The sequence below is a fragment of the Phyllobates terribilis genome, unplaced genomic scaffold, assembly GCF_046119375.1.
Source record: "Phyllobates terribilis strain yellow unplaced genomic scaffold, ASM4611937v1 Scaffold_1__5_contigs__length_1240528914, whole genome shotgun sequence".
In the NCBI taxonomy this organism is placed as follows: domain Eukaryota; kingdom Metazoa; phylum Chordata; class Amphibia; order Anura; family Dendrobatidae; genus Phyllobates; species Phyllobates terribilis.
Window position 1 is genome coordinate 747,251,690 of NW_027362761.1, and position 15,381 is coordinate 747,267,070.

General features: G+C 42.3%; 1 protein-coding gene across 2 annotated transcripts; it reads left to right on the top strand.

Annotated features, from left to right (window-relative positions):
* The first annotated feature begins 462 nt into the window (after window positions 1-462).
* LSM4 (LSM4 homolog, U6 small nuclear RNA and mRNA degradation associated) lies at window positions 463-14,404 on the top strand. Of its 2 annotated transcripts, none has more exons than XM_073636869.1 (5): window positions 463-619; window positions 5,061-5,102; window positions 7,620-7,718; window positions 11,282-11,465; window positions 11,932-14,404. In XM_073636869.1, the coding sequence occupies exons 1-5, from the start codon at window positions 617-619 to the stop codon at window positions 12,015-12,017; spliced, it is 414 nt and encodes a 137-aa protein (XP_073492970.1). In that variant the 5' UTR covers window positions 463-616; the 3' UTR covers window positions 12,018-14,404. The 2 variants fall into 2 exon arrangements, with proteins under 2 accessions (XP_073492970.1, XP_073492969.1); XM_073636868.1 differs by lacking the exon at window positions 463-619 and adding an exon at window positions 711-815.
* The last annotated feature ends 977 nt before the right edge of the window (window positions 14,405-15,381 follow it).

Consider the following 15,381-nt stretch of genomic DNA (forward strand, 5'->3'; position numbering starts at 1 on the left):
CTCACCTGTTTTTTTTTTTCTGGATTACAAACTAGGCAGTTTTAATTGGGCTATTTTAACCCCTTGGGAAATTGCTCTCTGCTATAGAAGCAGTTTCTATCCCCGTACCGGAGCTGACCACTAGAGGGCATGGAGATCCTTTATGGGAAGGCTTTTTCCTGCATGACTCGGCTGGTTCTAGCCAGCTACCTCATTTTACCACCAGAGGGCGCAGAGAAATGGTGGAAAAGTTTTAGATGGCGTTACTGGTCTCTTCCTGTAGCTGTTTTGACCACTAGAGGGCACAGAGAGATCGTTTTGTACATTATGAAGAGACTGCGCGCTACAGCAGCAGCAGATCTAGAGTTACTGTGTATCCTATAGCTTGTCCTCAGTATTCCGGCCATTTTGGGTAGCTTCCTAAAAGCTTTACATACAATTTGGCTCCGGAAAAATGGCCGCCAGTGGAACTGCATCTATAGAACGTGTAAAGGAAGCCTCGGAGCTCCACGCTCCTTGTGTGGCGGCGTGCTTCCTCATTGGTGCTGGCCGTCAGCAGTCGGGGCTGCCGGTACAGTGCAGGGTAGTAGTCGGCCAAGCAACGGAACGGAAGTGACCGCCGAGAAGCGCGGGGAGAATGGTGAGGCCCAGCAGCTCCCGCCGTAGCCTGCCTGTGAGGAGGGCTGGGGTCCCGTAAGGCATAGATCGCTACAGCACGCCTTGTATCCACTCACCGTGCAGACATGGCGGGAACGTGATGGCTCCTTACAATGACAAACCATTTCATCCACAGATTAGGGAAAGAGACAGCTGGTAGAGGGGCAGCAGTGTGGCAGGTAAAGATGCATTACTGCCATGCTTCCAGCTGGATGTGGGGGCTTTCTGATTCTCCAGGGTAGCGCACTCCAGATGCCAGGTGCAGCAGGAGGAAAGTCTCAGAGGGAGTTATATAGGGTAAGCAGGCAGGTGAGAAGGTGCAGGGGCTGCATGACTGAGAACTCTGTAGATGAGGTTGAGTTGGTAAAGGGAACCTGTCACCTGGTTTCCCCATATAAAGTATGGCCCCCACCATTAGGGCCTTTGTATATGGCATACTGGAATGCTGTATATATGTCCCCAACCCAATCTGCAGATCCCCATAAAGACCATTTATTAGACCTATAGATGGGGCAGCCCAGTCTGATGGGCGTCTCCTCTCTTATGATGCTGTCCTCCTTCATGTGAATGATGCGCCCAATGTCATCCGCACAGCGTCCCCATCGCACTCCTCCACGGGTGTACTTTCCTGCTGAGGTCAAAGCCAAGCTCTGTAGTGCGCATGCACCGGCTTTAGTTCTAGGTCATCGGCGCTCTTTGGCCTTTCCCGGCACATGCGCACTACAGTACTTTGGCCTCGACAGGGAAGTACGCCGGTGATGGGGACATCGTGTGGATGGCATAGGACGCATGATCCACATGAAGCATAGGAGGAGGACTTCATCATAAGACGAGGCGCCGGACCAATACCAGAGACTGCATCAGATTGGACCGCGCTCTATGCAAGTATGCTTATTCCAGTATGCTGCAGAAAAAAAAGCCCTAATGGTGATGGCCGTACTTTATATGGGAAAACCTGATGACAGCTCAGAGAGTCAGTCACCCCCAAATGCAAATTCAGCTACTTAAACAATTATATGGAGGACTTAACCCCTATAGAAATCACAGCAGTAATACACGTGTTGAGGGTTGCAAATCAGTTGACTTATTTTGTATGCAAATTAGGGTGCACCATTGCACACTAGATTTGCATATCTGGCGCTGCCTAAACTCATCCCTGCTCCTGATGGAGCCCAGCGTCACACACATGCGCACGGTGTCGGGGCAGGTGTGCCACCCGTCAGGCTGTGTATACGGACCCATTGTGCATGCCGCTTGTCTCTTGTGTACCAATACCGTGGAATTAAATAATTCATTAGTACAGGTTGTAGATGCAATTTTCTCATAAAACATGTATGTCTAAGGCTTTCTGTCGGGTTCTAAATATTAGTGTCTTTGCAGGCAAGGTTCCTGCTAACCTTATGATCCCTGTTACGAACAGAAGCAGCAATAATCCTATTAGAGATAAAAGTATATCCTTTTTTTTTTTTATAGGATTATTCCAGTCTTTTATGCCCATTATTTCACATCTTTTTCTTTGAAGTTCACAATTAATACTATACTGCAATTGACTAATTTTGCATTATGATGAGAATAGGAGAAAAATGAGAAATAATTGCCAATATGGATCAGCACAGCCCTGTCATGTCAGAATTTGTGCTGCTAAGGTCATGGCTCCACTATCCGTTTTCGGTCAGTATTTTTTCTCAGGAGTGGGAGCCAAAACCAGGTGAGGAGCAATCAGAGAAAAGGTGTAATAGAAACAAGTCACCAATTCTCCATTTATCACCCACTCCTGGTTTTGGCTCCCACTCCTGAGAAAAAATACTGACCGAATACTGAGCAAATACTGATAGTGGGGCCGTGGCCTTATCCTGATTTCATGATGCTGCTAAAAAAAAAACCTATGTTGAACAGATTTTATTTATTTATTTTACTCACTTATATAGCGCCATTAATTCCACAGCGCTTTACATACATTATCATCGCTGTCCCCATTGGGGCTCACAATCTAGATTCCCTATCAGTATGTCTTTGGAGTATAGATTGGAAAAGGTTACTAAAAGGCATCTTTTAAACGGGAAAACATCGGCATTTTTTTCTCTGAAGAATTTTCTGTCATTTTTTTTCACCTGTGCCACCGCTGTCTTTTTTTTTTTTTTTTTTTTTTTTTTAACTATAAGGTAGTGGTGGTTTCCAAGCAGAATGCACCTGAAGAATGATGAGCTCACTTCTTTTAGCTGGTAAAAAAAAACAACTTAGTGACTGAACATATGCATAGCAAGTCATTTGACATTGCTGTGAATATAAAAACTCCAGATGAACTGGAGTATAAGTTGATATGCATGCAGCATGTAGGCACATGTTCACACTGGCCACTAAGCAGACAAAGCCTAAGATAAAAACAGATTGAGCAAATACCCTGCAGTAAATAAATAGCAAGGGTGCATGAAAAACAACAGTACTTGGTTAACTTAATTTTGATTAAAAAAGAAAAACCATGAAAACCATCCCACCACGTCACAGTGACCCTATTCAGGACAGTCCTAACCTCTAGTATTAAACACCTACCATATGTCTAATGACTTAAATATGAATAAGGGCCAAGCTGGACCAAAGCCCCAGCAGTGGGGAGCTATATAAACGTAATGTCCAGCTTAAAGAAAAGTGAGGCCACAATTTTATTTGCACAGAGCGCAAAATAACGAAAGCAATGAACTGGAGTATAAGTTGGTGTGCGTGCAGCACGTAGGCGCATATTCACACTGGCCACTAAACAGGCAAAATATATGATAAAAACAAAATGAGCGAATACCCTGCAGTAAGTAAATAAATATCTTGCAATATGTCTGAGTGTCCGCCTCCAATAGGCGTACACGCTCAAAATTATGCACGTCATCGTGCACGTTCACTCTGCCGTCACCATTATAGTCTATGGCCACGTCTGCGCAAACATCCAAATCCCATTTTGTGGGGGGTTCGAACATAAGCCTTGACGGGCCCACTGAATGGGTGACAAAACGCAATGTGAAAGCACCCATAGGCCTGGTCTCCGTATGTCCGGCGATCAGGTTATGCTGGAGGGAAGCTGGTGTGCAAACGCAGCTCGTTGTCTGCTGTGGGATCACTCACATTCATTTGGCGCATCAATTGTTCTGCCAGACCTTTCAAATGGCCGATCAGAATATGCTACGTGTTGTTTTTGATCCAGCTCATCAGTTTATCATGAGAAATTGGTGAAAAAGTCAAATGACAACTGATGGCAAAATAGCATTGGCTGTCATCAGCTAAGGCACAAAACAATCTGACATAAATATATAGAAAAACTGAATATTATCAGTGGCTCCTGCTTGTAGATACTTGCATGTCGTCTCTGAAGTCAGAAAAAAACTCAGACATGTAGATAACGTGCACCATTCATTATAACATTTAACTTAGTAAATATGCTCCTCTATGTGTTAGAAAATAAGAAAAAAGCTTTCCTAGCTTCTAATTGCCTTTAAATTCATTTTTTAAAGGGAATTTCAGCATTTTTTTTCTATTATCTGAGAGTACTATGATGTAGGAGGAGAGACACTGATTACAGCGATGTGTCACTTCCTAGGCTTTGTTTTGCTGTTTCATTACAATCAGTGTTTTATCAGCAGACGATTATCACTACAGGACAACTGGCCTGGTGCTTCCTAGTCTAACCACACCCCCAGCACTGATTAGCAGCTCTGTCACTATACAATGTACACAGAAAGCTGTGGTGTAGGAGAGTTATACACAGCTCAACAACTGAGCTCTGCTATTTCTGCAGCAGAGAAAACTGTGACTCTATCATAACTGCTGCATCCAAGAAACTAAGTGTTACATCGACTTCTGTCCCTACCTCCTACTGCTGTCAGATTACAAACCAAAAACTTGCTAACAGGTTCCCTTTGAAAGGAGTCTGTCAGCTCAAACAAAGCACTGGTGTTTGTTGCACCCTTGGTGTGGTCAACAGTTGACTACACCTTCCCACCCAATTACTTTCCATCTATATCTATCCTCTTCTTGATTGAGAACTTAGATGTTACAGGAGCCAGGGGAGGATGGAGATAGATGGGAAAAGAGTAGTTGGAAAGGTGCAAACAATTGATTGGCCACTACCAGGGTGTACTGAGTGCATGTGGTTAGTTTGAACAGTCATTTTATGCTGACTACCTTTTAAAGAATAGAAGCCTTAGAGGAAAGCAGGCTATTTCCATAAAGCCTTGTGTATCTGACTGAATATTGGTTATTATAAGGTAGCTGCTTATAGGTCACCACTACAAGAGGTGAAGAGAAGAATGGCTGCTATAGGGAGTAAGGCACAACATCCAGTGGTAAAGTTCTCAGCACATAATAGAACTTTTCTGCATGCATTTTTAGCTAACGTCCATTTTCAACTTAGCTAAAACCTTATTCTTTATTTTTTGCAGCTTCCTTTATCTTTACTGAAGACTGCTCAGAACCACCCTATGGTAAGTTCTCATGGAGTCGTATGGTTGCTGCTTTCTGGGGAAACATGAAGGCCTTGACACTGGTCTTTAAGAGGGCGAGGTGGAGTACAAGGCGTCTGATTCATTTAGAGGCGCAAGCCTTTAAATGAGTCAGACGCGAAATGTGTGCATTCATTTGCAGAGACTGAAGAAAGATGTGTGGCATGAGGACCACCACCCCTCGTCGTGAATTTGACGTGCGGAAGTCACAATGCCACATCTCGCCCCAACTCCGACAAAATGGTGTGAAAAAAAACAAAAGTCGCAACGTTTTAGCACAGTATTGCGCACAAACTTTGCACGTTTTCCAAGCTTTTTACCGGGGTTATGAATTCGGAGTCTGTGCCCATTTTGGTGGAGTCGATATAAAATGGACTAACTACTAAAACATATAAATTGGGTACAGTAGTACAATTCAGGATTTGCTGTAAATGTTTTCATAAGAATTTGGGAAAGTTATGAAATATCCTATAAATGTCTGTTCTGTTCCTGATCTAAGGATCTCTGCTTTTAGTTGAGATGAATCTGTGCTGCACTTTTTATACATGCTCAGTAGTGAGATGAATCTGTGCTGCACTTTATGTACATGCTCAGTAGTGAGATGAATCTGTGCTGCACTTTATGTACATGCTCAGTAGTGAGATGAATCTGTGCTGCACTTTATGTACATGCTCAGTAGTGAGATGAATCTGTGCTGCACTTTATGTACATGCTCAGTAGTGAGGCAGTGAGATGAATCTGTTCTGCACTTTATGTACATGCTCAGTAGTGAGGCAGTGAGATGAATCTGTGCTGCACTTTATGTACATGCTCAGTAGTGAGGCAGTGAGATGAATCTGTGCTGCACTTTATGTACATGCTCAGTAGTGAGGCAGTGAGATGAATCTGTGCTGCACTTTATGTACATGCTCAGTACTGAGGCAGTGAGATGAATCTGCTGCACTTTATGTACATGCTCAGTAGTGAGGCAGTGAGATGAATCTGTGCTGCACTTTATGTACATGCTCAGTACTGAGGCAGTGAGATGAATCTGCTGCACTTTATGTACATGCTCAGTACTGAGGCAGTGAGATGAATCTGTGCTGCACTTTATGTACACGCTCAGTACTGAGGCAGTGAGATGAATCTGTGCTGCACTTTATGTACATGCTCAGTAGTGAGATGAATCTGTGCTGCACTTTATGTACACGCTCAGTAGTGAGGCAGTGAGATGAATCTGTGCTGCACTTTATGTACACGCTCAGTAGTGAGGCAGTGAGATGAATCTGTGCTGCACTTTATGTACACGCTCAGTAGTGAGGCAGTGAGATGAATCTGTGCTGCAATTTATGTACACGTTCAGTACTGAGGCCGTGAGATGAATCTGTGCTGCACTTTATGTACACGCTCAGTAGTGAGGCAGTGAGATGAATCTGTGCTGCACTTTATGTACACGTTCAGTAGTGAGGCAGTGAGATGAATCTGTGCTGCACTTTATGTACACGCTCAGTAGTGAGGCAGTGAGATGAATCTGTGCTGCACTTTATGTACACGCTCAGTAGTGAGGCAGTGAGATGAATCTGTGCTGCACTTTATGTACATGCTCAGTAGTGAGGCAGTGAGATGAATCTGTGCTGCACTTTATGACACGCTCAGTAGTGAGGCAGTGAGATGAATCTGTGCTGCACTTTATGTACACGCTCAGTAGTGAGGCAGTGAGATGAATCTGTGCTGCACTTTATGTACATGCTCAGTAGTGAGGCAGTGAGATGAATCTGTGCTGCACTTTATGTACACGCTCAGTAGTGAGGCAGTGAGATGAATCTGTGCTGCACTTTATGTACACGCTCAGTAGTGAGGCAGTGAGATGAATCTGTTCTGCACTTTATGTACATGCTCAGTAGTGAGGCAGTGAGATGAATCTGTGCTGCACTTTATGTACATGCTCAGTAGTGAGGCAGTGAGATGAATCTGTGCTGCACTTTATGTACACGCTCAGTAGTGAGATGAATCTGTGCTGCACTTTATGTACACGCTCAGTAGTGAGGCAGTGAGATGAATCTGTGCTGCACTTTATGTACATGCTCAGTAGTGAGGCAGTGAGATGAATCTGTGCTGCACTTTTTATACATGCTCAGTAGTGAGGCCGTGCTGTGGAGTCGGAAGTCAGGGAGATTGAGGAGGTTTAGCTTACCAACTCCACAGCCCTGCTTTTTACACTAGATTTCTGGTGTAAAAGGTATGATGAATCATTGCACAAGTCTTTTTTTTAATTGTTTTGATTTTTTAGCATGGTTTCAAAATGTTCTGCATCAAGAATAGGTTTTTAGAATTGGAAATTGTATGTAAGGCAATGACACTTGATGGCTTATTCAGAGCAGAGCTACAACTACATCTTAACTAAAGATGTCTTATTGCCGCCTTACATGTCCTGTTGTGTATAATTTCTAATCATTCACCACCTTTTTTTACTGCTGTAAAGATTGCTCTGTACTAAATGTTTCTTTTCCTTCGAAATAGTTGGTTGAATTAAAGAATGGTGAGACCTACAATGGGCACTTGGTGAGCTGTGACAATTGGATGAACATCAATCTACGTGAGGTCATTTGTACGTCTAGGGTATGTCCTGTTCCTATCAAGAGCTGACAACATGGGGTAACCTATTTATTTCTAATCTAGTCATTTCGAAATTTAGCTAAGGGTCTTAAGAACACTCCTTGCAGCCTCAACAGACTGCTGATCAGCCGACGAAAGAGAAAAATGCTCGTTTGTCAGGCTAAAAGATCTGCAAAGATTATTACTGTATTGTCCTGTATAAATAAGAGCTGTCCTGCTGAGAGCTATGGCAACTTATTTGCACTGAATAATCTGTGAGGGATCATCCGTGCGATCTGCCTGTATATTCAGGTTCTTAATCTACCGCTAATCAGAAAACCAGCTGCTGATTGTAAGTCATTTAATGCCACAAATTGGATAATGTAATCAGACCCGAAGGGTTGCACATTGCAACAATTAAATTTCTGGAACATAGTCTCCAGTGTGTAAATCCACCCACAAAGATTTCCTCCTCCTGAGTCAAAGAAAAGTAAATTAAGTGGGTTGTCAGGTTGGTCTCATTTAGGGTAAGTTCACATAACATTATATTCAATCCAAGTGTGTTCCGTAACAAAAACTGACCTTCCAAAGACATCACTCAAACCAATGGATTCCATACTAAACAGGTGTACAGCATCCGAATTTTACTGTTACGTTACCATCATTAAAGCACCACTTCAGCGTGCTTTTTTAATTCAGCACTGGAGTGGTGCCACTAATCTAAGTTACATTACCCATGAATGTTCCTACATACCACTGATACAGTGTGAAGTCATCAGAGCTGATCTTCAGCTAATGAACTCGCCTGCAGCACAGCCATGTACACTGACAGGAGTGATTTTACATTCCTGTCAGTGTACAGTGCTGTCTACAGCAGTCACATCAGTGATTAATGTGGCTTCTATAGAAGTGACCCAGATCGCCGTGGGACAATCTGGATTACGTTGTGACGGCGGACAGGTGAGGGATATGGTTGTTTGTTTTTTATTTTATTTTTTTTTTTTTTACAGAAGATCGAGCTTTGGGGATTGGTAGTAAAATAAAAAAAATATTTAAACCGTGTGTAATTTTATTTCAATAAAATACTTTATTCTGGCCATATCTTTTATTGAAAAATCGTTGTAAACCTTACTACGGGGTTAGTAATGGCGGCGTCTTATAGACGCCTCTCCATTACTAACCTGGGCTTCATGTCAGCCGCCAATACAAGGCTGACATGAACCACAGCCTCATTACCCCACTCGCCACCGCTACATGGCAGTGGGAAGAACAGAAGTTAAGCGCCAGATTTGGTGCATCTTATGGATGCGCCATTTCTGGGACTGCTGAGGGGTGATATTATTAGCCATGGAGGGGGCTAATATCCATGGCCCCTTACCTGGCTATTAATATCCGCTCACAGCTGTCTGTTTAACCTTTGCTGGTTAGATTTTATACAAGGACCCTACATCCATTTTTGTTCTGGGGTCCCCTGTAATCAAGCCAGTAAAGGCTAAGCAAACAGCTGTTATTAATAGCCAGGGAACATTTTTGGCTTATGGTCCCTTCCCCGGCTACTAATATCAGCTCCCAGCTGTTGGCTTTCCCTCGGCTGGTTATGAAAATGACGCAGGAGCCCACGCCATTTTCTTTTTAAATTTTAGGCTATGTGCCCTCAATTCACACTTGGCCTCGCTTTGGATGCATATTTTTGCTGCTTCCAAAACGCTGCGTTCTATTGAACGCAGGTAAATCCACATGTGTTCACTGAACCATGTGGATTTACTGAATTCAATACATTCTAGTGGTCAAATTTCTGTTGCGGAGACTAGCGACTCCGCAAGAGAATTTGACATGCTGCGGTCCTGAAAGACGTGCCGCATTTCAGTGTCTGTGGGTGATCTGTAGCCTCAGATGCACGCATAGCGGACATGAGATTTCTAGAGATCCCATCCACTATGCTGTAACATCTGAACGCTGCGAGTTTGGTGCTGTATAAACACACAGCTTCAAACTGAAATACAACAGACACATTCTTTAATCATTTAAATTAAGCAATATAGTCACTCCAGTAATCAAGGGTTAAAGCAGTGTCCCACTTTTCTTTTTTCAAATAACTTTGTTTAGCTCCAAGAAGCATTCATTGATGTACAAAAACGCAATTTTTCTGCAGCGTTTTTCCTGCCAAGAAATATAGAAACGCTGTAGAAATTTCTGCAATCAAATCCTGAACGTGCGCACATACACTAACCGCAAAGATTGAGGAAAAAATATTTTTATTTCATAATTTCTATCTAACTAAGGGAGGGACAAAGGGGGGTTTGATATATTATTTTTTTTATTTTGATCACTGTGATAGTTTATCACAGTGATCAAAATGAACCTATAGGGAAAATTCCCTGTTGTTGCGTGGTACCGGCTGGCAGATCTCGGCAGGCGCACTGCGCATGTGCCCGCCATTTCTTTTCTACAAGAAGATGCTGGAGGGTTGGGAGAAGATCAGGGGACGGCTGAGGTACCGGGTGTGCTCGGGGGGGGCTTCATGTCTCTGTCCTCTGACATGTATATTATGTCAGAGGAGAGAGAAATCATTGTAACCGTGGGCACACTTTTTTTTTTTTTGTGTGATCGGGGACCGGAAAAACCCATATTCTCCAGGGTATCAGCTACCACCAGTAGCAGAGACCCCCAGAGAATTTCCGACTCTGGGGGGCACTACAGCTTTATTCCTCAGCGACGCATTTTCACAGCGCTGAGAAGTAAGTACCCTTAACTGCCGCCGTAAAAATGTGTTACGACGGTCGTTAGGGGTTAATGGATACATAACAGTGTACTGACTACTGTTCAATATTGCTGTAAATAGCATAAGCGATTGAACGTTCAAGTCCTTTGCTCATATTTTGCATTTTAACCTCACTTGGATTTTTTTGCCGTTTTTAGGGATATTTACATACTAAAATGAATGGTGTTACTCAAAGGTACAACTCGTCCTGCCAAAAACAAACTCGAATGCGACTGTGCTTAATAAAGTTATGGCTTTTGGGAGGAGGGTAGGAAAAAGCAAAAGCGCAAAAACAAAAAAATCGCCTGGTCCTTAGGGAATCTGTCAGCAGGGTTTCTTTGTCATCTGAAAACAGCATGAGATAGAGGCTGAGATACTGATTTCAGGGATGTGTCACTTATTAGGCTTTGTGCAGTTTTTTTTTTTTTTTTCATAGGTTAAATGTTTTATTAGCATATTATCACTGCCTGGACCACAGTGCACGTGAGCCCTGGTCTGACCACGCCCCCTCCTCTGATAAGCAGCTCACTGTGAATAGACAATTTACATAGACATCTATTTTGTGGGCAGGGTTAGCTTTCTAAGCTCTGCTACATGCTAAATCTAAAAGCTCTGCTTGTGTCACAACGGCTGCACCCAGTAAATGTAAGTGATACATCTTTGGAATCAGGATCTTTGCCACTACGTTATGCTACTGTCAGATGAGGAAGGAAAAACCTGGTAACCGATACCTTCTAAGTGGTTAATGTTGCCGATAGGCTTTCGTTTTATATACAAGCCTCCATAAAGAACAAAGCCTAATATGGTCTCTGTCATCTTTTAACAGGATGGTGACAAATTCTGGAGAATTCCTGAATGCTACATACGTGGCAGCACAATTAAATACCTGCGAATCCCAGATGAAATTATTGATATGGTGAAAGAAGAAGTGATGTCAAAGGGCAGAGGTCGTGGTGGAATGCAGCAACAAAAGCAGATGAAAGGCAGAGGGGCTGGTGGATCTGGGAGAGGTACTTTTTTTGGTATACTGCATAGCAGAAGGGAAGATGCACTTGCCTTTGTGAGTGAAAAAAAAGCAGGAACACAGAAAAATTGTTTTTTTTCCTCATAATCAACACTTATTAACAAATGACTGGTTTCATTGTTTGACTTTTCTAGAATGGATCTGTTTAGTATTTTACTGGATCATAATTCCAGGTATTTGTGGCTATCAATTGTACCCTATTCCAAAATGGACAACCACTAGATGGCAGTATTTTACACACATTAGACAGATGTAGGATACATTTAGTGTTTCTCTTTGGTTACGACATCTGCACCAAGAAAATTATACTCTGGGTAAATAATTAGCGTTAAGTCTATAACTAATTATGCCACTCCACTCCTCATCACACTCACTGTGGTCTAAAGACTCCACTCTCATTAATTTTTTCAATCCTTTTGTTAACTTTTTTTTTTTTTTTTTTTTTTTTTCAGGTGTCTTTGGAGGACGAGGTAGAGGCATGCCGGGTGGAGGCCGAGGGGGTCAAGATAAAAAACCAGGACGGCAAGCCGGAAAATAGTGAACCTTTAATGGGTGTTATGTTTTTTTTTCCCCCAACAAGTATACATGACATCTGTTTACTCAAACCTTGCATTGAAAAGTGTGAAGTCTCAAATTTTCTCATTTGTTAATAATCCCTGGGCCCACCAGAATTCTGATTCTTCAACAGCTTTCCAGTTCTGGATTTTGGTAGCAGTGAACACCCCCAGAGCTAGCCACCTACCTGTGACTCTCTTATAGCGCTGATGAGTCTCCAAGGCTAATGTATTTACTAAGTGATGTTTCTTAAAAACAGATTTGGAAAGAATTCTACAACTTATGAGAGAATCTGAAATGGGGAACACATCACTTGTAACAACTGTGTAAACTTTTTTTTTTTCGTATTAAAAACCTGCACATGACAACAGAACATGCATATGTCAAGCTTGAAAGGGCTATCTGCAAGGGTTGCACTAACGTAACATTTAGAACTTGACAGTTCGACCTTAGCCATCTAATGACCATCTGAGTCACGACCCAATTTCAGCAAAGCTGGTGCTGCTCTTTAATTCTATAGTGAGCTGCCATAATCACACTTAAAGGCATTATTCATCTTTTTAAAAAAAATAAATCAGAAGTAGATGGTCAAAAAACAGTACTTCTATTCTTTGCCAATCCACCACTGACGCCCAGGTAGACCTGGCTAGCAAATGACTACTGCAGACACATGCCCTACATAAAGGGGTTGTCCACTACTTGGACTCATTTTTGGCCCCCATAAAATAATAAAGTCTATACTCAAATCTGGTGCTGGCGCCTTTCCCGCGGTGTCAGCACTCGCGGTCCCGGGGCTGCCGTGCTGCGCTTGTGATATGTGACTCCAGCGCCCAGTCCTCGCCTTCTTATGAACTGAACCTGAAGAGGAAGCCGAGGCTGCAGCTGATCTCTGACTTCCTCTTCATGCTCCATTCGACAGGAGGCGCGGGGCAGTGACGCTATCGCTGATTGAGCGCCAGCGTCCCGTTTCACAAGGACAGCACAGCATCCCCAGAAACGGTGCCAGCACAGGAGGGTAGTATAGGCTTTATTATTTTATGGGGGCCAAGTGTGGGGTATGAACAGGGGTTGTCCAAGTAGTGGACAACTTCTTTAATTGCCATTATTACTAAGCTCTGAGCAATGTTGCTAATTACGACATGTGACCATTGATTAGACCCGTGTAACTAAAAAACAGTGGGACCACCTGGGAGTCTCTCTGTATCAGCAAAGAAAAGGTAGGTTCTGTTTTTTGTTTCTTTTTATAGAAACTGGATAACCCTATCACTGGTGGTAATCTAGATCTGAGATTCTCTTAAAGTTTTCCCTAAAACAAAGTACATTTTAATTAATAGATCTTGGAATAGTAATAAGTTCCTCAATTGGATGTGTTAAAAAACAATGTTCCTGTGCTCAGGTAATCATATAAATGTGCCCCTGCTGTGTACTGTGTAATGGCTGCGTCTTGCTGTACAGGAACATGGTCTGATCATACCACATCTCCTGGGCAGGGGGAAGCAAAAGACTATACTGACATTACAGCATACTGTATTCTCTTGTGTCTCCTGGCCAGGAGATGTGGTATGATCAGACCATGTTCCTGCACAGACACAGCCATTACACAGTACACAGCAGGGGCACATTTATAAGATTATCTCAGCACAGGGATATTTTTGTAACACATCCAATTGTGGAAGATATTATTCAAAGATATATTGATTAAAATGTACTTTGCTTGTGGAACAAGCCCTTTAAATGCGAATGTGAGGATTTAAAAAACCTGCCAGTCCTGAAGTAGTTACTTTCCCAGATGACCTCATAGTGTAACACAACCCTCTGTAGTACGAAGGAAACAAGGTCTTATTTCACTGATTGGCACTGGCTGTTTGTACCAAAAGTAAAAACATTGAAGTTCATAAATCCATCCCCCAGGAGAGTTCAAGTTCACTGAATAGATTCCCCCACCAAGAACATGCAAAGCACATTTCTCCACTTGCTTCTAGTTAGGAATGTCCTAAACAAATAAGGGTTTCAGCTCCTCAATTGCATTGGCTACGTGCTCAAATATTTTGGCGTGGTCATAGCAACAGTTGGAGCTAATCATTATTTTTTTTTCCTCTGTAAGAAAATGTAATTTTTATCCTTTAAAGGAGCATGTGTAAAAGTTCCGTAAGTTCCTGGTTGCCAAGTACAGCAGTGTTCTTTTCAGCTTTTTTTTTTTTTAATGTTACCAACTGAATGTGTTCACATGCTTCATTGAAAATTCACGCACTGGAATTTCATACAGCTAGATTGCTGTTCAGGCATATGTAGTTTTGTTAAAATCTCATGTATCTGGTTATAATTGTTATTTTTGTAATGCTGATGACCTGAATAAAGAGGTTAAATGCACTTAACAGTTTTTGTAAGATGATAAAAATGTGATATATTCCATAAAAAGACGTCTAAGGTTCTCTATTGGTTGGTTGCTTAAAGGGAATCTGTCAGCAGATTTTTGCTATTTAATTTGAGTGCAGCATAATATAGGGGCAAAGAGCCTGATTTCAGGTATATCACTTGCTTAGCAACTTGCTTTAGTTTCAATACAATCAGTGTTTTATCAGCAGGAGATTCACTGCCGGACTAGGTGTCACTTACAAATAAATAAGTACTGACCATCACTTCGAAACAGACCACTGGTCTGAACAAGTGCATACTAAGAGTAGCTATCTCCTTACATAACTAACAAGGTTGCACTCTGTATTTTTCTAACGCTAAAGCATGTAAACATGAAATATATGAAATTTGAATTGCATTTCTGCTCTAGAAAATAAGAAAAAATGAAGATACTTAGCACATAATTTGGCCAGTTCATGAATGGCCAGCAGCCAACAACAAGGTGATCATCTTATGCTGGGAACCTATCCAGGGTTGAGCGAGTATGTTCTGTCCGAGTATGCTCTGGCCGAGCTCTGAGTATTTACAGCTGCTCGGTGATATGTTTGAATCACTCCCGTGTGTATGATTTGCAACTGTTTGAAAGCTTTATTACACGTGAGGAATGTCTATTTCTTACACATTCCTCCCATGTAATAAAGCTGTCAGTCGCAAATCATGCACACGGGAGCGATTTAACCTAATCACCGAGCAGCTATAAATACTCGGAGCTCAGCCCGAACATACTCGCTCAACACTAAACCTATCCTAATGTGATTTCTCTCCTGGGCTGATAGCCTACATTTATATGGGTAGGTAGGAGCCTGCTGCAATTAAAACTGCCACAGGCCGACTGGTGGATTTTTGCTATTTAATTTGAGTGCAGCATAATATGGGGGTAGAGAGCCTGATTTCAGGTATGTCACTTGCTTGGCAGCTTACTTTAGTTTCAA

What these genes read in the sequence shown, in the direction of transcription:
- LSM4 (XM_073636868.1), top strand. Translation starts at nt 750, where the DNA reads ATGACAAACCATTTCATCCACAGATTAGGGAAAGAGACAGCTGGTAGA. An exon ending in GAGGGGCAGCAGTGTGGCAG is followed by an intron (nt 816 to 5,060) that starts GTAAAGATGCAT and finishes TATTTTTTGCAG; the next exon opens with CTTCCTTTATCTTTACTGAA. An exon ending in CTGCTCAGAACCACCCTATG is followed by an intron (nt 5,103 to 7,619) that starts GTAAGTTCTCAT and finishes CCTTCGAAATAG; the next exon opens with TTGGTTGAATTAAAGAATGG.